The 22,520-nt window shown below is 42.8% G+C and overlaps 1 protein-coding gene across 6 annotated transcripts in view; it reads left to right on the top strand.

Moving 5' to 3' along the window:
- RIMS2 (regulating synaptic membrane exocytosis 2) overlaps window positions 1-22,520 on the top strand; it is a 680,796-nt gene that overhangs the window by 236,262 nt on the left and 422,014 nt on the right. For all 6 annotated transcript variants that reach the window (XM_056522548.1, XM_056522549.1, XM_056522550.1 and 3 more), the window contains one exon: window positions 11,875-12,782. In XM_056522548.1, the coding sequence (XP_056378523.1) occupies window positions 11,875-12,782 (908 nt within the window). The remainder of the gene's footprint in view (window positions 1-11,874; window positions 12,783-22,520) is intronic.

A 22,520-nucleotide genomic window follows, 5' to 3' on the forward strand; every position in this document is an offset into this window, starting at 1 on the left:
AGGAGGTGGATCCTCTGTGCCAGAGAGGGATTGGCGTGGACCGTGCTAGTGGACCGGTTCTAAGTCACTACTGGTGTTCACCAGAGCCCGCCGCAAAGCGGGATGGTCTTGCTGCGGCGGTAGTGACCAGGTCGTATCCACTAGCAACGGCTCAACCTCTCTGACTGCTGAAGATAGGCGCGGTACAAGGGAGTAGACAAAGCAAGGTCGGACGTAGCAGAAGGTCGGGGCAGGCAGCAAGAATCGTAGTCAATAAGGCAAGCAGGAGGTCAAGTACACGGTATGGATAAACACAGTAACGCTTTCACTAGGCTCTAAGGCAACAAGATCCGGCAAGGGAGTGCATGGGAGGAGATCAGATATAGCCAGGGAGCAGGTGGAAGCCAATTAAGCTAATTGGGCCAGGCACCAATCATTGGTGCACTGGCCCTTTAAGTCTCAGAGAGCTGGCGCGCGCGCGCCCTAGAGAGCGGAGCCGCGCGCGCCAGCACATGACAGCAGGGGACCGGGACGGGTAAGTGACCTGGGATGCGATTCGCGAGCGGGCGCGTCCCGCTGTGCGAATCGCATCCCCGACGGCCATGACAGTGCAGCGCTCCCGGTCAGCGGGACCGACCGGAGCGCTGCGGAGAGAGAGACGCCGTAAGCGCTCCGGGGAGGAGCGGGGACCCGGAGCGCTAGGCGTAACAGTACCCCCCCCCTTAGGTCTCCCCTTCTCTTTGTCCGGTAACTGCCTCCCCTGGGATGAGGACACCGGGAAAGAAAGGAGGGTTTCCTCAACGGCAGGCAGTACAGCAGGAGTGGTAATGGGGAGGGGGGGCAGAGGGCGAGGCCTGGCACGGGGCAGTGTGACACCAGGACGGGGGCCATGGGGAGGCACCGAGGCTTGCCTGACTGGACTGGGAGGGGGGGAGAGGCACTTCTTATGGCAGGACGGCAGACCGGTTACAGGAGGAACCACAGGGTCACGGCAGGGAGTACTGGGAACCGGTTTAAGGCAGTCCTTGAAACAAGAGGAACCCCAGCTCTTGATCTCCCCTGTGGACCAATCCAGGGTTGGGGAATGGTGTTGAAGCCAGGGTAGTCCAAGGAGAATTTCGGAAGTGCAATTGGAGAGGACCAAAAACTCAATTTTTTCGTGATGAGGTCCGATGCACATTAGGAGGGGCTCCGTGCGGTAACGCACGGTGCAATCCAACCTGACTCCGTTGACCGCGGAAATGTAGAGTGGCTTGACGAGACGGGTCACCGGGATGCGGAATTTATTCACCAAGGACTCACGAATAAAATTCCCAGAGGCACCAGAGTCCAGGCAGGCCACGGCTGAGAGGGAGGAGTTGGCTGAAGGGGAAATCCGCACGGGCACCGTGAGACGTGGAGAAGCCGGCTTAGAATCAAGAGACGCCACACCCACGAGAGCTGGGTGCGAGCGTGCGTTTCCCAGACGTGGAGGGCGGATAGGGCAATCCACCAAGTAATGTTCGGTACTGGCACAGTACAGACAAAGATTCTCTTCCCTACGGCGATTCCTCTCCTCCCGGGTCAGGCGAGACCGATCCACTTGCATGGCCTCCTCGGCGGGAGGCCTAGGCGTAGATTGCAACGGAGACTGTGGGAGAGGTGCCCAGAGATCTAAGTCTTTTTCCTGGCGGAGCTCTTGATGTCTCTCAGAAAAACGCATGTCAATGCGAGTGGCTAGATGAATGAGTTCGTGCAGGTTAGCAGGAGTTTCTCGTGCGGCCAGAACATCTTTAATGTTGCTGGATAGGCCTTTTTTAAAGGTCGCGCAGAGGGCCTCATTATTCCAGGATAGTTCAGAAGCAAGAGTACGGAATTGTATGGCGTACTCGCCAACGGAAGAATTACCCTGGACCAGGTTCAGCAGGGCAGTCTCAGCAGAAGAGGCTCGGGCAGGTTCCTCAAAGACACTTCGAATTTCCGAGAAGAAGGAGTGTACAGAGGCAGTGACGGGGTCATCGCGGTCCCAGAGCGGTGTGGCCCATGACAGGGCTTTTCCAGACAGAAGGCTGACTACGAAAGCCACCTTAGACCTTTCAGTAGGAAACTGGTCCGACATCATCTCCAAGTGCAGGGAACATTGCGAAAGAAAGCCACGGCAAAACTTAGAGTCCCCATCAAATTTGTCCGGCAGGGACAAGCGGAGGCTAGGAGTGGCCACTCGCTGCGGAAGAGGTGCAGGAGCTGGCGGAGGAGATGGTTGTTGCTGCTGTAGCTGAGACTGAAATTGCTGTAGCTGTGACTGAAGCTGCTGTAGCTGCGACTGGAGTTGCTGTGTCATGGTGGTCAAGTACGACAGCTGGTGATCTTGTTGGGCGATCTGTCGGGCTTGCTGGGCGACCAGTGTAGTGAGGTCGGCGACAACTGGCAGAGGAACTTCAGCGGGATCCATGGCCGGATCTACTGTCACGATCCCGGCTGGTAGGAGGTAGATCCTCTGTGCCAGAGAGGGATTGGCGTGGACCGTGCTAGTGGACCGGTTCTAAGTCACTACTGGTGTTCACCAGAGCCCGCCGCAAAGCGGGATGGTCTTGCTGCGGCGGTAGTGACCAGGTCGTATCCACTAGCAACGGCTCAACCTCTCTGACTGCTGAAGATAGGCGCGGTACAAGGGAGTAGACAAAGCAAGGTCGGACGTAGCAGAAGGTCGGGGCAGGCAGCAAGAATCGTAGTCAATAAGGCAAGCAGGAGGTCAAGTACACGGTATGGATAAACACAGTAACGCTTTCACTAGGCTCTAAGGCAACAAGATCCGGCAAGGGAGTGCATGGGAGGAGATCAGATATAGCCAGGGAGCAGGTGGAAGCCAATTAAGCTAATTGGGCCAGGCACCAATCATTGGTGCACTGGCCCTTTAAGTCTCAGAGAGCTGGCGCGCGCGCGCCCTAGAGAGCGGAGCCGCGCGCGCCAGCACATGACAGCAGGGGACCGGGACGGGTAAGTGACCTGGGATGCGATTCGCGAGCGGGCGCGTCCCGCTGTGCGAATCGCATCCCCGACGGCCATGACAGTGCAGCGCTCCCGGTCAGCGGGACCGACCGGAGCGCTGCGGAGAGAGAGACGCCGTAAGCGCTCCGGGGAGGAGCGGGGACCCGGAGCGCTAGGCGTAACAATAACTTTTAATTCATAATGTAAAAAATACAAATCCCAACAAAAAAATGGTTAAAACTGATAACCAAGTGACCCTAGTAACAATATAAATCGTTTTAAGAGACCAATCTCCACTTTTAAACTAAGTAGCCCTGCAGTGGCTATCTATTAGAGGGATAACACTGGTATCGCTTAAAAACAACACTATTGCCGCCTCTACATGTTTCGCCGCCTCCGTGGCTTTCTCAAGAGGCAATGGTGGCAATGACCAATTGTTGTATGGAGCTGTAAATGCAAACTCTACTCTTCTCTATATGACTAAAATGTAATATAGAGGCACACAGAGTTCTTTCTATACAGAATCTGACAATTAGTTGCCATATTGTGAAGGTATTCTTGCCGGAAGCATTGCGGTATTGAAGCATTATAACACACACTACAGGGTTTTTCTGCATTATACAGTATGGAGCCATAAGACCGACTTTACAAGTAGCGCCTCTCTTACACCCATCCTCTTTATGGCAGATGTAGCGGCGTGAACAAGGCCAGAGGGGGCCGAAATGTTGGCCAGTTACTACAATCAAAAGAAATAGAAAGTACAGTGGTCCCTCAACATACGATGGTAATCCGTTCCAAATGGACCATCGTTTGTTGAAACCATCGTATGTTGAGGGATCAGTGCAATGTAAAGTATAGGACAGTGGTCTACAACCTGCGGACCTCCAGATCTGGAGGTCCGCAGGTTGAAGACCACTGGTATAGGAAGTTATACTCACGTGTCCCCACCGCTCCGGACCGTCATATTTTGAAATAAAAGTGATTTACAAATCTGTTTAACTTTCTTGCACCAGTTGATTTGAAAAATAATTTTTTTCCACTGGAGTACCCCTTTAATGGTAACGATACATATTCTAATGTATAACCAGTCTTATGTTAAAATATATCTTTATTTAGTTTATAAAAAGATACATGTAATGCACATCTGGAATATTTCACAGGGCCATTGTGGCAGGTCCAGCATGAATTTGTAAGGGTCTATTCACACGTACAGTATTCTGCGCAGATTTGATGCGCAGGATTTCAAGCTGTGATCAGTCATTCTCTTTACATTGAAATCTGAACACAAAATCCTGTGCATCAAATCTGCGCAGAATCCTGTACGTGTGAATAGACCATTAAGGTAAAATTATATATATTTATATATATATATGGATAGAATATAGAATACTTTTATATAAAATCCTTTTTTCTTAATTTTGAGTCTTTAGGTATAAGGTATCCCATTGGGTCTCAGGTTCGTAGGCTTTTTTTTATTTCTCATTTCTGGAGTGTCATTTGGACATTTTGTTGTGTCGTTGTTTTTGTATTCGTTATTTTTGTGTTTGTGCTGGGACCTGCGTGCCCCTCTCTAATATTGCTGTGCAGAGATTATTACCACACATTCTAATGTTCGTCGTTAAAAAGTGTAACAAAATATATTTGTAAATAGTTTAAATTCGTCCCAAAAATGTTTCTCTTAAAGGGGTACTCCGGTGAAAAACTTTTTTTTTTTTTTTTTTAAATCAACTGGTGCCAGAAAGTTAAACAGATTTGTAAATTACTTCTATTAAAAAATCTTAATCCTTCCCGTACTTATTAGCTGCTGAATACTGCAGTGGAAATGATTTTCCGTTTGAAACACAGAACTGTCTGCTGACATCACGAGCACAGTGCTCTCTGCTGACATCTCTGTCCATTTTAGGAACTGCCAGAGTAAAAGGAAATCCCCCATAGCAAACATATACTGTTCTGGGCAGTTCCTAAAATGGACATAGATGTCAGCAGAGAGCACTGTGCTCATGATATCAGCAGAGAGCTCTGTGTTCCAAAAAGAAAATAATTTCTGCTGTAGTATTCAGCAGCTAATAAGTACAGGAAGGATTAAGATTATTTAATAGAAGTAATTTACAAATCTGTTTCACTTTCTGGCACCAGTTGATTTAAAAAAAAAAAACTTTTTCACCGGAGTACCCCTTTAAATTTTAGGCAAAATTTCGCTGCTTACTGTGTGGGTTCATTAGCTTGTATAACTGTGTGTTGATTGTATATATGTGGGGTTTGTTTCGTTTTTTTTTTTTTTGCTTTTTTATTGTATCCTCTGGTGTGGACGTTTTATCTGTATAATATATGTCCCCAAAAAATCCTAAACATATGGAATGAAAACCAATTATTGCGGAGAACAAGTTCTACACAAATGTTTGATGTCCTGGCGCAGTAATTACAATGGAGAAGCATGGGGAGGACTATAGAAAAACTAGCTTTCTTCTGAGCTGCACTTTGATAGGTAATCCTTCAGGCTCTCCATTAATTTCCAGTCATTATTCAGTAGTGTCAGCAGCTTCTTAAGTAATGGTTCTGTGAAACACCAACACACATTCTTCTCAACAAGCGCTTTTCACAATTCAGCTTATAAGGTTTACTGAAGCATGAGAGTGATTCTGCACATTTTCTTTACCTCACTCTGCTGCGTGGTCGAGCAATGCGCCGAGTCTTGAGGAACGGACAATTAACTGAGAAATTCTGCCTTTTTACATATGCAGAACATTACAAGGAACACTTATTCGGTTTGCCGTCAATGGTGACTTATACTATAGGGAATATGCTCCTCAGACAAACATGTGGATAAAAAAAAACTCCTCCAAAAAGCAGCAAGGTAAAATCAAGCGCTGAGACCGAGATAAAATTCAGGGTGTTTAATTACCCACAATACAACGCGTTTCGCGGAAGTTCCGCTTCTTCAGGCATTTGATGCCTGAAGAAGCGGAACTTCCGCGAAACGCGTTGCATTGTGTGTAATTAAACACCCTGAATTTTATTTCGGTCTAAGCACTTGATTTTACTTTGCTGCTTTTTGGAGGAGTTTTTTTTTTTATCTGGTGCTATTTAGATAAGCTTGGAGCGACTGCAGAGACCTCTGGTTTCATTATCTCTCTTCACGATTATCCATTGTTGTACTTGGATCGAGTACAACCACCTCTGGTAAGCACAATTCACATTGTGCGGTTGTGTCCCCCATCTGATGATATTACACTACGGAGCGCATCCTTTTGTCTTTTTGTCTTAATATCTTACAATGGGCAGTGTACAATTTCTCCTGTTTTCACCTTAAATGGGCACCGTGGCCTTGCAGACAATTGTCTTATTTCAAGAAGTCCTTATAATTCATTTCCTTTATAGTTATAGCAATAAGGGGAGTAAAAGATAGTAGCCGGATTTCTAGCCGTCCTGTTGTATTGGCCGGAGACTCGGCTCTGCCATATATCCAATGTGGGGCTACACTTTCTGTAGGAAAATATGTACCAACTCGTTTGGCCTTCGATGTTGGCCTGGGATATTGTCCACACTAGAACTATTACAATAAAAGACAACAAAAGAGTAAAAATCCAGTTTATGAACTAAATAGATAAGAAGACATATACAATGTTCAGAAAGAAGATAGAATGTAAAGCACAGGATAGGTCCAATGTATCGACTTTATTGGTTAAAACCCAAGAAACATGGATGCAGCAAACACAGGTGACGCGTTTCGGCTCAAGGAATGAGCCTTAGTCATATGAATAAGGCTCATTCCTTGAGCCGAAATGCGTCACCTGTGTTTCCTGCATCCATGCTTCCTGGGTTTTAATCAATAAAGTCGATATGTTGGACCTATCCTGCGCTGGACATTCTATCTTCTTTCTGTACCTGTTTGGCGCTGCCCACGCCAGTCCGTGCGCACGGTGCTTGAGGAAGAGAGCTGGACCTACATCCATACACCATATACAATGTTTAGTTTTATATAATTCCTAATGGACTTAATTGTAAATATTGATACAACCAAGAGACTTGGCTTCTTATTTGGATTCTGGGAATGTAGTCATGGACGTCTACATATTCCACAATCTTAGCTCAGGTCGGATATTGGTTGCACACACCGGGTTGTAGGGATGGGTGGGTGCTCAGCTGAAGTGGTCCTTTAAAGGGGTACTCCGGTGCTCAGCGTTTGGAACAAACTGTTCCGAATGCTGGAGCCGGCGCCGGGAGCTTGTGAAGTCATAGCCCCGCCCCATTATGACGTCATGCCCCACCCCCTCAATGCAAGTCTATGGGACGGGGCGTGACAGCCACCACGCCCCCTCCCATAGACTTGCATTGAGGGGGTGGGGCGTGACATCATGATGGGGTGGATCTATGACATCACAATCTCCCGGTGCCAGCTCAATCGTTCGGAACAGTTTGAAACGCTGAGCAGCGGAGTACCCCTTTAACCCAGTCACAAGTAGCACACCACAGAATGTTGAGTGTTTTTCAATGCAAAAATGTTCATAAGCGATCAAAAGTATTTCAGGTTTTATCTGGACGTAAATGTTTACAATGCAGTAATATTACACGATGCTTCATTAAAAAGTAGATCTTTATCAAATGGTATCGGTCTGATGTGGTGGGCAGTTTACTGTCTAGAGTAGTGGTATTCTAGAACAAAGATATAAGTTTATGAATATTAATGAATAGAAAAACATAGCTAAGTTCTCTTAAAACAAAAAAAACACTCCCCATCTGTCAAGAGGTTGGGTGTGGTTCTGCAGCTCACTTTCATTGAAGTGAATGGAGCCAAGTTGTAATACCACATACAACATGGAGACAGACGAGGAGCGGTTTTTGAAAGAAATTAGCTCTGGTTTTCTATTTCTGGATAACCCCTTTAAAGTATTGTAATATTTAGGAGCCTGTTAGACCAGCCCTGTAGTAGTGCAGCATCTCAAAAGGACATGGTTGACTGTGGGTTTGTAGTTTTGGTTATCCATATTAAAGTGGCTATCCACCATAAGGTGATTTTAGTACGTACCTGGCTAAATGGCTGTTGTGAGATTACCATAATACTGTGGCTAGCTGTTTGTGAACCAGTATTTCCTGTTTGACTTTTCTTTTTTTGACTACAAATCCCACAAATCCATTTTCCTCCCTCCCACACATCAGCCACCCCACTCATTGAAACATAAATAAGCTGCATCCATTCAAATCAGTGTGGTTTTCAATCAGGGTGCCTACAGTTGTTGTATTAGTTACAGTTGATCTCTCTCCCACCAAGCGATCCCTCCACCCATTGAAGCAGACAGGCTCCCTGTCATCAGCTGACTAGTGAGTCAGGTCTCCGCCGCATTGCAAGCTGGGAAAAATCAGAGAGAACAGTAATTTTGTATGCTGTTAAAAATAAATAGTGGGGTGAAAATCACAGAAGAATTGTGAGAAAACCGTCACACACAGGTACAGACACTATATTATGAACTACTCTAACTACACAGCCCCGGTAGCATAGTCAAAAAATAATAATTCCTGGAATACCCCTTTAATCCTTGTGCTTCTCTTGCACATCAGTGGATTTCAGCTGGATTTGTTACGATCTGTCACCCCTGTTATTGATCGGTTATGGAAAGAAGCCATGATGCTAGTGTGGACCTCATAGGAGCAAAAAATGATATTCAAGCTGTGATTGGTATGTCACATGACTCCATGGGTTTGGGCATTTTGATGGGAATAATAGCGCTCCATTTTGCACTGTCCTTCCCGACAATTATGACTCTGCAATGGAGGACACAAATATGACTGGAGCCATTCTTCAATGGTTGCTGCTAACAACTTTTTAATATGGGGCTATAGTGAATGATCTAAATAAGTACGCATAGTGAAGATATCCTGATGTTGACTAGGATTATTCTAGGACACAGTCGAGATGCATTTTACAATATACATGTAGTATAGTATATGTCTAAAATCCAGACCAAGCGAGAACCCACATTTTATAGAGGTCACTTTGTGCTTCAAGCCATTCAGAGAGGAATAAAATATTAGCTGTGCGCTTAATCTGAAATACGCCGTCCACCACTTTTCTCATCTACCAAACCTTAAATTAGTCTTGACTCTTGTAACATAGATCTAATGCTTAAAAACTGTCTCCTCCGACTAATCAATTCCAGCTGACAGGCAGGGCAATGGCTGTCAATTCATACCTCATCCTGGACACCTCAAGGTTCTGGATCCAGGCTCATAGAACGAACAATGTCTGTAAATGATTGCAGCTGACTTACAAGAGAAACAATTTATTTAACTCTTATCATTTAGTCTATTGCAAATTGGCTTATGATAAAGGAAGACATAAAATGCTTGTTAATGTCTCGTTACCTTCTGCTACTGGGGATGAAGATCTTTGAATGCCCTAATCCCTTTGGCTAAACCGTGGTGGAGAGTCTGAGGATTCCACTGGTTTTCTCGCTTAACCTTTGAAAGGAAATATAGGCTGGCTTTGTCATAATTATCATGGATTGACGACTGTAGCACTAAAACAGCAGAAGCAAAGCCAGGAACAGAGCCAAGGGTCATAATCATTATATCGGTGAGGAGGCATCATGCCAGGGGACAAGATGGGAGCATGGTCAGGAACATAGCCATGGGTCATCACCGGTATATCATTGAGGAGTCATCATGGCATGGGACTAGATGGGAGCATGGTCAGGAACATAGCCATGGGTCATCACCAGTATATCAGTGAGGAGGCATCAGGCCAGGGGACAAGATGGGAGCATAGTCAGAAACATAGCCACGGGTAATCACCAGTATATCAGTGAGGAGTCATCATGGCATGGGACTAGATGGGAGCATGGTCAGGAACATAGCCACGGGTAATCACCAGTATATCAGTGAGGAGGCATCAGGCCAGGGGGCAAGATGGGAGCATAGTCAGAAACATAGCCAGGGGTCATTACTTGTATATCAGTGAGGAGGCATCAGGACAGGGGACAAGATGGGAGCATAGTCAGGAACATAGCCATGGATCATCACCAGTATATCAGTGAAGAAGTATCAGGCCAGGGGGCAAGATGGGAGCATAATCACAAACATAGCCATGGATCATCACTAGTATATCAGTGAGGAGGTATCAGGCCAGGGGCATGATGGAAGCATAATCACAAACATAGCCAGGGGTCATTATTTGTTTATCAGTGAGGACGTATCAGGACAGGGGACAATATGGCAGCATAGTAAAGATCATAGCCAAGGGTCATTACTAGTATATCAGGAGGCATCGGTTCAGGGAACAATATTGGAGCATAGTCAAGAACTTAGCCAAGAGTCATCACCAGTATATCAGTGGCCTGACCTTGCTACTAGCATTGGACTGATATACTGGTGATGACCATTGGCTATGTTTCTGACTATGCTCCCATCTTGTCTCCAAGGGGACAAGATGGGAGCATAGTCAGAAACCTAGCCAATGGTCATCAGCAGTATATCAGTGAGGAGGCATCAGGCCAGGGGACAAGATGGGAGCATAGTCAGGAACATAGGCATGGATCATCACCAGAATATAAGTGAAGAGGCATCAGGTCAGGGAATAATATAGGAGAATAATCACTAAAATAGCCAAGGATCACAGCCATGAGCGGAACAACAGGTACCAGGCAGACAATCCAATGCTAGTAGCAAGGTCTGGAATGCTTTAAGATGATTATAGACATTTTAATGATTTTATAGTGCAAGCGGAAAACTGTGATTTAAGTTACGATCATAGCAAATGTTCGATTTTATTCCATTGAAAAAAGATTAAGGATTATTTGGTTCGCGTAGTGAAGATCTTAAACTTCGAGCAGACGAGTAGCTAAACACAGGCAGATTATTTAGATTCCTTGTACAGTACCAATAACAATTCCTTGTACAGTACCAATAACAATTCCTTGTACAGTACCAATAACAATTCTTAGCTTTTACCAACAATGGAAATTGCATATATAAAATATTTGTTCTATATATTCAGCGAAACACTCAAAGTCAATCTAGTCTGTAAAACTTATGAAGGTTTACGAATAGGCATAATCTAATCTGTGCTTCTCGTTTAATATCCTCAGATATTATTACTCCAAGAAAGCGATACAGGAGTCAGTATATGTCTTAGGCGCTATGTTCCATTTCACTACCAACTTGACAAATGATAAAAATTCTTCCCAGAGTCATTATTGCACTCCCATCTAATACTCGGGCTTGGTGATAGATTACTGCATGCTACAACAAATTTCAGTCAATACAAGCAGGACATGCCTCCCTATACACAGAATGGATATCTGCAGCAAAGATTGCTTCTGCTAAAAGTTGTGGAAGGATCTAGCACAATGGGATCATATAAGCCATTTTTAGTTGACTTTTTATGTGACACGCACTCAATTTTGACTTCAGTCTGTCCACCTGTTTGACTAAAACTAAGGCAACATGACATGGCCTTATGGTCAAAAATAATTTTTAAGCAAAATCCGACCGTAGGCAACATTAAAGTAGTGATGAAGCCATTGTCCCCTGTTGAGCTCTAGCCTAACTTGTGCCGTACTATTGCAGTTCTGGGCTCCCATATGTCGACTCCAAAATGTTATCTAAAATAAATAAAACAAGTAATGTCTTAATTGTCAGATGGTAGATTTTGGTGCTTCAATGCTGCCCTTGGTGCCCTACACTGCCTGCCACTAGTCCTGGCCCTGTCTTCTAATTCCATATGCAGTTACAACATCCATTGTTATATTCAAAGTACATGTTTACATATCTATAATATCTCTTATTCCCAGGCCATAAAACATTGCAAGGAAATGAAATGCACATTTTGAATCGCAACTGATGGCATTTGCCAATATGCACAGAAATCTGTAATGGTATTATGAGGTTACATTTTGCCCCATTGAGTAACTTTTATTTTCCTTTCTTTTACAGGAAAAGAAGTCCGTCAATATCTGGAGATCAGAATCGACGATACGACGAAGATATAGGGGAACATTCACAGTATGTTACAACAGATAGCGCAATGCCTAGATCACCTTCGGATTATTCTGAGAGGCGATCGCCACGTGGGCCTCAGCACTATGAAGAACCTGAACATGGCGATTACAGGAGAAGTCGGCGGCGTTCCAATGAGTATTCAGTAGATGAGGAGGACATTCAGGACAGGGATGAATATGAGAGACAAAGACGAGAGGAGGAGTATCAGGCCAGGTATAGAAGCGACCCTAATTTGGCTAGGTATCCAGTTAAACCCCAACCATATGAGGAGCAAATGCGCATCCATGCAGAGGTGTCCCGGGCTCGTCATGAAAGAAGACATAGTGATGTTTCTTTAGCTAATACAGAGTTAGAGGAATCTCGTATGTCCATGTTGAGGCTAGACCGGCCATCCAGACAACGGTCTGCATCTGAGCGCAGAGCGGCCATGGAGAGCCAACGCTCTTATTCTATAGAAAGAACTAGAGATGTGCAGGGACCAAGTCCTGGTCGGCAAAGGAACTCAAACCATAGCCCGCCAACACCTAGAAGGAGTCCCATTCCTAACGATAGGCCAGATTTAAGACGCACAGATTCTTTGCGAAAGCAACACCACCTGGATCCAAGTTCTGCTGTAAGGAAAACCAAAAGAGAAAAAATGGAAACCATGCTAAGGAACGATTCTCTCAGTTCAGACCAGTCTGAATCAGTCCGGCCGCCACCACCTAAGCCTCATAAAACAAAAAAAGGAGGTAAAACGCGCCAGATTTCATTGAGCAGTTCTGAGGAAGAGTTGGCATCTACTCCTGAATACACAAGTTGTGACGACGTGGAGATTGAAAGTGAAAGTGTGAGTGAAAAAGGTAAGGCTGGTCTATGGGATCTCCATTGATAATATTTAAGACACTTTTTTATTAATTTTTTCTCCCCTAGTCATCGAATGTTGTGTGAAGGAATACATGCAATTGGCTTTACTTTTGTATTGTGTATTTGTGCTTCATAATTATTGGGTGTCAAAGCCACAATATTCTCATTGTCCCTCTGAGCATTGTAAGGGTTGTGTTGTTTTATATAATTCAATGAATTGTTTTGTATTAGCTAATTTTTTATGTCATGGTTGGTCAAATCCAAGGTGCCAGCTAGCTGATGTGCCTAAAATGTTCATACCGGACGCTAACTATTTGGGTTGTTTTCTGTTGATGTCTATGAAAGTTCTTATTGATGGCCATATAAATATTCAAAGGAACTTGGGGAACGTAAAGGTGGCCATGCACGTTGGTTAGTAGTAGTAGGTTAATGGTTGAGCAGCCATCTGTTTTGCTGATGGGGTCATAAGCCTCATTGTGCATTGGCCATTACAGTAATTCAGACTGGTCATACATGGTCAACAAAGGAAGACCAATGTTCACTGTGAAACACTTTTCCATGGAACCATCGTTCCGGTTGACTGCTCCATACACAGTAAAAGACTACTGTACAACAGTCATGACTTCTTTCGATGGAAGTCGGTCTTCAGTCAGCTAAAAGTATTGTCCATTGCTAAATTTTACCCAGTACACCATCATTTGGGGTTGTCATTGTTTCCTTGTGATCTACTTAAGTGTATGGCTTCCTTTCTGGCTCCCAAGGTCTGCACTTTGTGGCCTCCATGTGGTTACATTGTGGCCTCCTGCCATAGGTTGGAGACCACCGGTTTATGACGTCTTGTCCTTCTATGTTGTGTGAATAGAAGACTATATATATATATATATATATATATATATATATATATATATATATATATATACAATTGTGAAAAGAAGAATTCTCTGACTGTGTATTAAAATGTATTTCCTAAGTAATGTCATCTTTAATTGATACTGTAACACTATTTTAAGTTTTTTGACTACTGTATACTGTCTAAATTGTTTTTTCCCAATGAGTGTGCCTCTAGCTATTGCAAAACTAAAACTCCTGGAATGCTCGGACAGCCTTCGGCTGTCCGAGCATGCCAGGAGTTGTAGTTTTGCAATAGCTAGAGGCACACTCGTTGGAAAACACTGGCCTAAACGAACCAGATGTAACCTTGATGTCAGTTCTCTACCTACATTTGTCGTAGATATATTGTTCTAACATGGGAGAGTCCCAGTATCTAAGCTCACTTGAAAGCCGCATCCCTTGCTTCTAATGCAATGTTATCTTGACTGTATAAGAGATGGGCAATCGTTGGCACGTCAACATTTGGCTCAGCTACAACCAGCATAGTGACTGACAATTGATGACAGAGAATCTGCAGGAGTGATTAGTCCTAGATTGATATAGCTCATTATTAAAACATTTATGGTCATTAAATACTATGAGAGACGGAAGATGGAGACAAGAAGTTCAAGCATGCTAAATGGTAATAATTTTAGATTTTATGACAGTACCAATATAGAATGCAGAATTTATTTTTCTTTAGGCATGAACTTTAATGCGTTTGTGTTGTGCACAACGCACCCTTTTCTTTTTCTTTTTGTGTGTTGTCGTATATATTTCTTTTTGTGCGGCCTATTGTATAACAGATAAGCCTTTCTGTGACCACCATTTTACTTGGAATTGGTTGGTGGTCACTTTCTATGTAAATGTAAAGCTTTTCGATGTACTCACCATGCTACTGTTTGTTCTGCACCGACTTCCCTGTTGGTAACCTCTATATTGTTCTTTAAATATATATATATATATATATATATATATATATAGCTAATGTGATGTATCTATCATACAAGACAAATTGACTGGATTATTATGACACGCATTGGTGAAAGCAGCTGATGAATCTCTTCAATTTGTTGTCACTTTCCAGTATATATTGTATTGATTTTTTATTGAAACTCTCAGTGGTTGTCCCATACAAAAGAAGCATGAGATCATATGGCTTTTACTTATTAATGTTATGGCTTTAACTTTATTAATATAAAAGGGGTATTCCAGGCAAAAACTTTTTTTTATATATCAACTGGCTCCGGAAAGTTAAACAGATTTGTAAATAACTTCTATTAAAAAATCTTAATCCTTCCAATAGTTATTAGCTTCTGAAGTTGAGTTGCTGTTTTCTGTCTAACTGCTTTCTGATGACTCACGTCACGGGAGCTGTCCAGCTCCTATGGGGATATTTTCCCATCATGCAAGGGATATTCTCCCATCATGCACAGCTCCCGGGACGTGACATCATCATTGAGCAGTTAGACAGAAAAACTTCAGAAGCTAATAACTATTGGAAGGATTAAGATTTTTTAATAAAAGTAATTTACAAATCTGTTTAACTTTCCGGAGCCAGTTGATATATAAAAAAGTTTTTGCCTGGAATACCCCTTTAAGGATTATTCCCGTCTTAGGCATTTATGACATATCCACAGAATAGGCCATTAAAGGGGTACTCTGGTGGAAAACTTTTTTTTTTTAATCAAAAAAGTTAAACAGATTTGTAAATTACTTGTATAAAAAAATCTTAATCCTTCCAGTGCTTATTAGCGTCTGTATACTACAGAGGAAATTATTTTCTTTTTGGATTTGATTCTGTCACAAACAAAGTGCTCTCTGCTGACACCTCTGTCCATTTCAGGAACTGTCCAGAGAAGGAGAAAATCCCCATAGCAAACATATGCTGCTCTTGACAGTTTCTTAAATGGACAGAGTTGTCAGCAGAGAGCGCTGTGTTTGTGACAGAAAGAAATGCAAAAAGAAAGGAATTTCCTCTGTAGTAAACAGACGCCAATAAGTACTGGAAGGATTAAGATTTTTTAATAGAAGTAATTTACAAATCTGTTTAACTTTCTGGCACCAGTTGATTTAAAAAAAAAAAATAAAATTTCCACCGGAGTACCCCTTTAAAGGGTTTGCCAGTAGAATGTTCATGTTTATTCAGCAGAGACCGGAATCGAGAATCCCACCATGTGCTCGGGCAGAACATGGCCTTATACTTTTCTGTCCTGCTGGATCCACTCCCAGTTTGGCTCAAAAACCGCAGTGGCAGTTAAAGGGGTATTCCAGGAAAAAACTTTTTTTTTTTTAGATCAACTGGCTCCAGAAAGTTAAACAGATTTGTAAAAAATCTTAATCCTTCCAAGAATTATCAGCTGCTGAAGTTGATTTGTTCTTATCTGTGTGGAAACAGTGCTCTCTGCTGACATCTCTGCTTGTTTCAGGAACTGCACAGAGCAGAATAGGTTCGCTAAGGGAATTTTCTTCTACTCTGGACAGTTCCCAAACAGGTGTCATCAGAGAGCACTTAGACAGAAAAGAACAACCCAACTTCAGCAGCTCATAAGTACTGAAATGATTAAGATTTTTTAATAGAAGTAATTTACAAATCTGTTTAACTTTCTGGAGCCAGTTGATCTATATATATATATATATATATATATATATATATATATATATATATATAAGTTTTTTCCTGGATAACCCCTTTAAAAAAACAAACCAAAAAACATTTTGTGATGGAAGCTTTAGGCTGGGATTTCATTTGGCATTTTTGCAAAAAACCCCATAGTCGCTGTATGACATTTTTGAGGCCAGAAACGCTGTGACCAGATGTTAGCTGGGAGTCAGTAGGCCTTCGGCTGTCCGGGCATGCTGGGAATTGTAGATTTGCAGCAGCTGGAGGCACCCTGGTTGGGAAATACTGCAATAGGCAGATAGGAAATGCCAGAACTAAATGGTGTTTTTTGGCCCCTTTTCACCTTTTGTAGCATCTTTAGGCTTTGTGGCAGTTTTCCATGATCTCAAATTTTTTTTTTATAGTGTCCAATCCCCCTCAACCACTTATTCTATGGAGATGCAGCATTTCTGAGCGGTCCTAGTGGTGACATGTTTGCAGAATGTCTGTTTCTGGGCTGAAATTCTGCCAAATGAACATAGAAAAGGAATATGTTTATTTTTATTTACTTAATTTTTTTAAAGAGTTTTGCAGCAACTTTCTGTTTGCTCAAATCTTTCATTGAAATAGAGCTGGTAGGTTTTGTTTGTTTATTTATTTTTTCATTTTTTGTTTGGAAAATGTTTGTGGAAAAAGGAAGTAATTTCCAGGAGAGGAGAGAGGGAAAGCACAAGAGAAGTTTTGGGTGTGAGAGAGAAAGTCATTGTATTGACTGAGCAGAGGTTGTGTGTAGAGTGTCATCATGGAGAACGATTGTAGAACAGAACAAAGTAATATGTGAACCTTTTAACTAACTTTTTTTTTTGTTTAATTTTTTTCTTCATTTACTAGTATTAACTCAAATTAATTTACCGTATATACTCGAGCATAAGCCGACCCGAATATAAGCCGAGGCCCCTAATTTCACCCCAAAAACCCAAGAAAACTTATTGACTCAAGTATAAGCCTAGGGTGGGAAATACATCATCCCCCCCCTGTCATCATCCAGACCCCCGTCATTAACACCCTCATCATCATCACCCTGTCATCATCCCCCCCTTCATCATCATTACCCTGTCATCATCCCCCCCTTCATGATCATTACCCTGTCATCATCCCCCCCTTCATCATCATTACCCTGTCATCATCCCCTCTTCATCATCATTACCCTGTCATCATCCCCCCCTTCATGATCATTACCCTGTTATCATCCCCCCTTCATCTTCATTACCCTGTCATCATCCCCTCTTCATCATCATTACCCTGTCATCATCCCCCCCTTCATCATCATTACCCTGTCATCATCCCCTCTTCATCATCATTACCCTGTCATCATCCCCTCTTCATCATCATTACCCTGTCATCATCCCCTCTTCATCATCATTACCCTGTCATCATCCCCTCTTCATCATCATTACCCTGTCATCATCCCCCCCTTCATGATCATTACCCTGTCATCATCCCCCCTTCATGATCATTACCCTGTCATCATCCCCCCTTCATCATCATTACCCTGTCATCATCCCCCCCTTCATGATCATTACCCTGTCATCATCCCCCCCTTCATGATCATTACCCTGTCATCATCCCCCCCTTCATCATCATTACCCTGTCATTATCCCCCCCTTCATCATCATTACCCTGTCATCACCCCCCCTTCATCATCATTACCCTGTCATCATTACCCTATCATCATCATCCCACACCACCCCCTTCATCATCATCGCTTGTCAATGTCTTATTTAACAGTGGTCTTCAACCTGCGGACCTCCAGATGTTCCAAAACTACAACTCCCAGCATGCCCGGACAGCCATCGGCTGTCCGGGCATGCTGGAAGATGTAGTTTTGAAACATCTGGTGGTCCGCAGGTTGAAGACCACTGCCCGGGCCTTCGTCATTATCAAGACCCCCTCCCCCCCCCTTTAGTTTTGTACTCGCCTCTGCTCGGCTGGATGTTAGGGTGAGCTGATCCGGGCCATCTGTGCTGCAGGGACCGTCCGGTGGGGAGGGATAGTCGTTCCGGGCTGTCCATCTTCACCGGGGGTGGAGATGGCTGTCCGGGCTTGCTGGGAGTTGTAGTTTTGAAACATCTGGAGGTCCGCAGGTTGAAGACCACTGAGGGCGGAGAGTTCACTCGAGTATAAGCCGAGGGGGGGGTGTTTTCAACACGAAAAATCGTGCCGAAAAAACTCGGCTTATACTCGAGTATATACGGTACCCCTGCAAAAGGGAAAAAAAATAGACAAATGGCAGAATCAATGGTGAAATAGAATTGTATGAGGATGAGGAGTCCACTTTAAAAAGTAATCGTGGAATAAGGGATATATGCAGTTGTCATTAACCTACAGGCATTGCTAAGCTAAGTCCTAGGATGGCCTTAAATTAAATAAATTACAACTTCTATAATGTGGATTTTGTGCTGATTCACTTGGAGCTTTGAGCTCTTCAAATAATCTTTTCCTTCCACAATGAACACGGCTGCTAAAGTGCTATACCCCATTAAGCAAATGTAATATTTGCCTGCTAATTTGTAATGTGAGATGTACATTTAAATCAGGTTATTGACCACTGATCCTATAATGTCCTCTAGTTGTTACATGCAGTTACAGTGAGCTGACTACAACGAGCCATTCTACTAGGACTATAAATTATATGGAGTAGAAGAGATTCAATTTATAGAATAAATACATAGAAGTGTATCGCTGTAGCAGTTGTACCACGTGCCGGGGGGCAATGGAAAAGGGGTCAAAGACCCTTCTGCTACATTGGTGTGGAGTTTAAAGGGGTACTCCGGTGAAAACCTTTTTTCTTTTAAATCAACTGGTGGCAGAAAGTTAAACATATTTGTAAATTACTTCTATTAAAAAATCTTAATCCTTCCTGTACTTATTAGCTGCTGAATACTACAGAGGAAATTATTTTCTTTTTGGAATGCTCTCTGATGACATCACGAGCACAGTTCTCTCTGCTGACGTTATTATAATAATAAGAACGCTTTATTTATTGTTGTCCTTAGTAGGATTTGAACCCCATGTCCCCAGCACTGCAAGGCAGCAGTGCTAACCACTGAGCCACCATGCTGCCCTTAGCATACATCTGCTATTCATGGTTGCTAAAATGGACAGAGATGTCAGCAGAGATCACTGTGCTCGTGATGTCATCAGTGTTCCAAAAATAATGTAATTTCCTCTGTAGCATTCAGCAGCTAATAAGTACTGGAAGGATTAAGATTTTTTAATAGAAGTTATTTACAAATATGTTTAACTTTCTGCCACCAGTTGATTTAACAGAAAAAAAAGTTTTCACCGGAGTACCCCTTTAAGCATGCATGGGTTAGGCGTAAGGCTATCCTTCATCTAAGAAAGGGCCAGGGACTATTCATAGTACCGTATTTAAATTATTGATGGGGCCAAATGGTTCATGTAGGTAGGAGACCCTGGTACAGATTTGGCATTAAGACCCAGGAGGTTTCAGGTACAACTCTATGTGGGGAAGGAAAAGAGTAAAATGGGGTTCTATTCATCTACTGAATAGTATCTCGATGTAGGAACTGGGAAAACTACAACTTTCTAATAAATCGGTCATTGGACTTTTTTGGACAGGTAGCAAGAGAGATAAATAAGAGAAAGTCCTGGATTTCTGGTCAAGGACATGGTGTTCCAGCACTCCTCCAGCTTCTCCCTCCTCATCAAGTCTTATGATCATTGCGAGAAGGTAGAATGAGGACAATGCTGTATAGTGAAAAGATGCACCTCATCCCGAATTCCAGCTTCAGGGGAACCATTTTCTCAGACAATAGAAAGTTACCATTAATGATCCCAGGAAATGCCACTGAGTGATTATTATATTACTATCCTTTGACAGACTGTTACCCCCCCCCCCCCCCCCCCGGGACTGGTGCTATAATTCGGCAACTGCAATATGGGTAACATAAAAAAAGAGCAAAAAATACAAAATATGACTACAGTCTTTTAGGGGTTAATCTAAAATGCAGAAAAGTAAGTGACAATCATTTGTCCAATGGGCATAGATTTTTTGTTTGGGTCTCAAGAGAGCTACAAAAACCTTTAAAAGCCTATAAAGGCATAAGAGCTGTGGGCTATCCTTAAGAAACCAGAGAATGGACTATGAGGCTTGCAGATTGGCTTAAAGCGGTTATCCAGTCTGCCTCAGGATAGGCCGTCCGTATTAGATCGGTGGGGGGTCTAGCTGAGACCCCCATTGATCACTACAAAGAGTAATTTGAAGCGCTTGGCTAAGCAGATCTCTCCCCATCTTTCTCTGCTGCAGGAGTAGTGTTGAGCGGCATAGACCATATTCGAATTTGCGATACTTCGCGAATATATAGGGACGAATATTCGTCATATATTCGCTAAATTCGCATATTTGTAATATTCGCGTTTTATTTTCGCATATGCAAAAGTTTGTGTATGCTAATATTAGCATATGCAACAATTAGCGTATGCAAAAATTAGCATATAGAAAAATTAGCATAAGCGAAAATTAGCATATGCGACATTAGCGTATGCAAATTTTTACATATGCGAAAATTCGCGCGCCAGTCTCACACAGTAGTATTGGAGCCTTCTTTACACCACACAAGCTGGAAGCAAAGAGGGATGATCACTGTGATGTGTACTGTGAAAAAAAAACAAAAAACAATATTCGTAATTCTGAACATATAGTGCTATATTCGCGAATATTTGCAAATTCGCGAATATACGATATTCGCGAATAAAATTCGCATTTCAAATATTCGCGAGCAACACTATGCAGGAGACAGATGCCATAGACTTTCTAAAAAATTCATCTCCTGCACTGAATAGAGATATGGGGAGAGAAATGCTTAGCTGAACGCTTCTCCCCACTTGTTGTAGTTATTGTTGGGGATCTCAGCACTCAGACCCCTGACCGATCAGAACATTTGACATGTCTCCCTGACATGTCAAAATATTTTTTCAATGGTAACACTTTATTTTAGAGTTTTGCTAAGGTGACTTTGAAGGCTATGGACACCAATTTTTTTTGTACTTTTCATTTGTTTCCTGAATACAAAATGTAAATAAAACTTTCTAAATAGTCTTCATTAGAAATTTCCTACAATTTAGCTGCTGCTCAGTAAAAGATAAGCTCCATCAGACTCCTTTTTGCTCTCAATGTGAATTGCCTGCCAGCTCAGATTGTGGACGGGAGGAGAGAAACCTCACACAGGCTGGAGAAAGAGAGGAGGGCAGACAGTCTGCAGGGGAGAATCATATAGGCTGTGTACAAGTGACGAGAGAAAATAGCTCACATAGCAAACTGCAGAGGCTGTAACAAAGGTAAGCAAAATTCTAATAAAGATCTATGAAGACAATGGGGGAGATTTATGAAAACCTGGGTAGAGGAAGAGTGGTACAGTTGCCCATAGCAACCAATCAGATCACTTCCTTAATTTTTTTAGATGCCTTTTCGAAAATGAAAGAAGAAATCTGATTGGTTGCTATGGGCAACTGCACCACTCTTCCTCTACACAGGTTTTCATAAATCTCCCCCAATGGTTTTTGCACCATAATGCGTACATAAAAATAAAACAAAAAGGTTTTTAAAAGGTGCCCATAGCCTTTAAGGTTAGGCCAAGTAAATACCATGGTTGGCTTCCAATACCAGTCTACTCTTTATGATGGAAATAGCTCAGTTGAGGTGTAATGTTGGTGTGTGGCTAGTGTATTGTTCTAGGCTTCCTACTGAAAAGGTAAAAGAACCAACCAGTGACCAACCTTTGTCTCATGAAGGTTGCAATTACAGTGTCAGTCAACACAGCATCCCATTGGCCGAGGGCCCGAACTGCCATGTTTAAGCTAATGAAGGCATTCATGAGGACGAGAACACTGTGTTGGCAAAATAATCCACCTCCCGCTGCGCTCAAAGAGCGCGCTGACTGACTGACTCACCAGGACTGATCTGGAATAGCCGAATAAATGTTTGATAATTTGTCTACATGTCACTTCCTTCAGAGTTAATATCCTGAAGGAGGCAGAAAATGTCACAATCTCCTTATTTTGTTTTCATTTCGGTCTCACTTCACTGAGCCTTACATTTTAGATTTTAAGAATCCCGATGTTTTTTTTCCCCCTTATACTTTTTGTTTTATTGACATTCCAAACTGAACCGAAAAATGATGGAATTATTTGCCAGAAACGGAGGCTTGGAGTTTACCTGGTGGCTAAGTACCTTTGCAGA

Source organism: Hyla sarda, chromosome 5, assembly GCF_029499605.1.
Source record: "Hyla sarda isolate aHylSar1 chromosome 5, aHylSar1.hap1, whole genome shotgun sequence".
Classification (NCBI taxonomy): Eukaryota; Metazoa; Chordata; class Amphibia; order Anura; family Hylidae; genus Hyla; species Hyla sarda.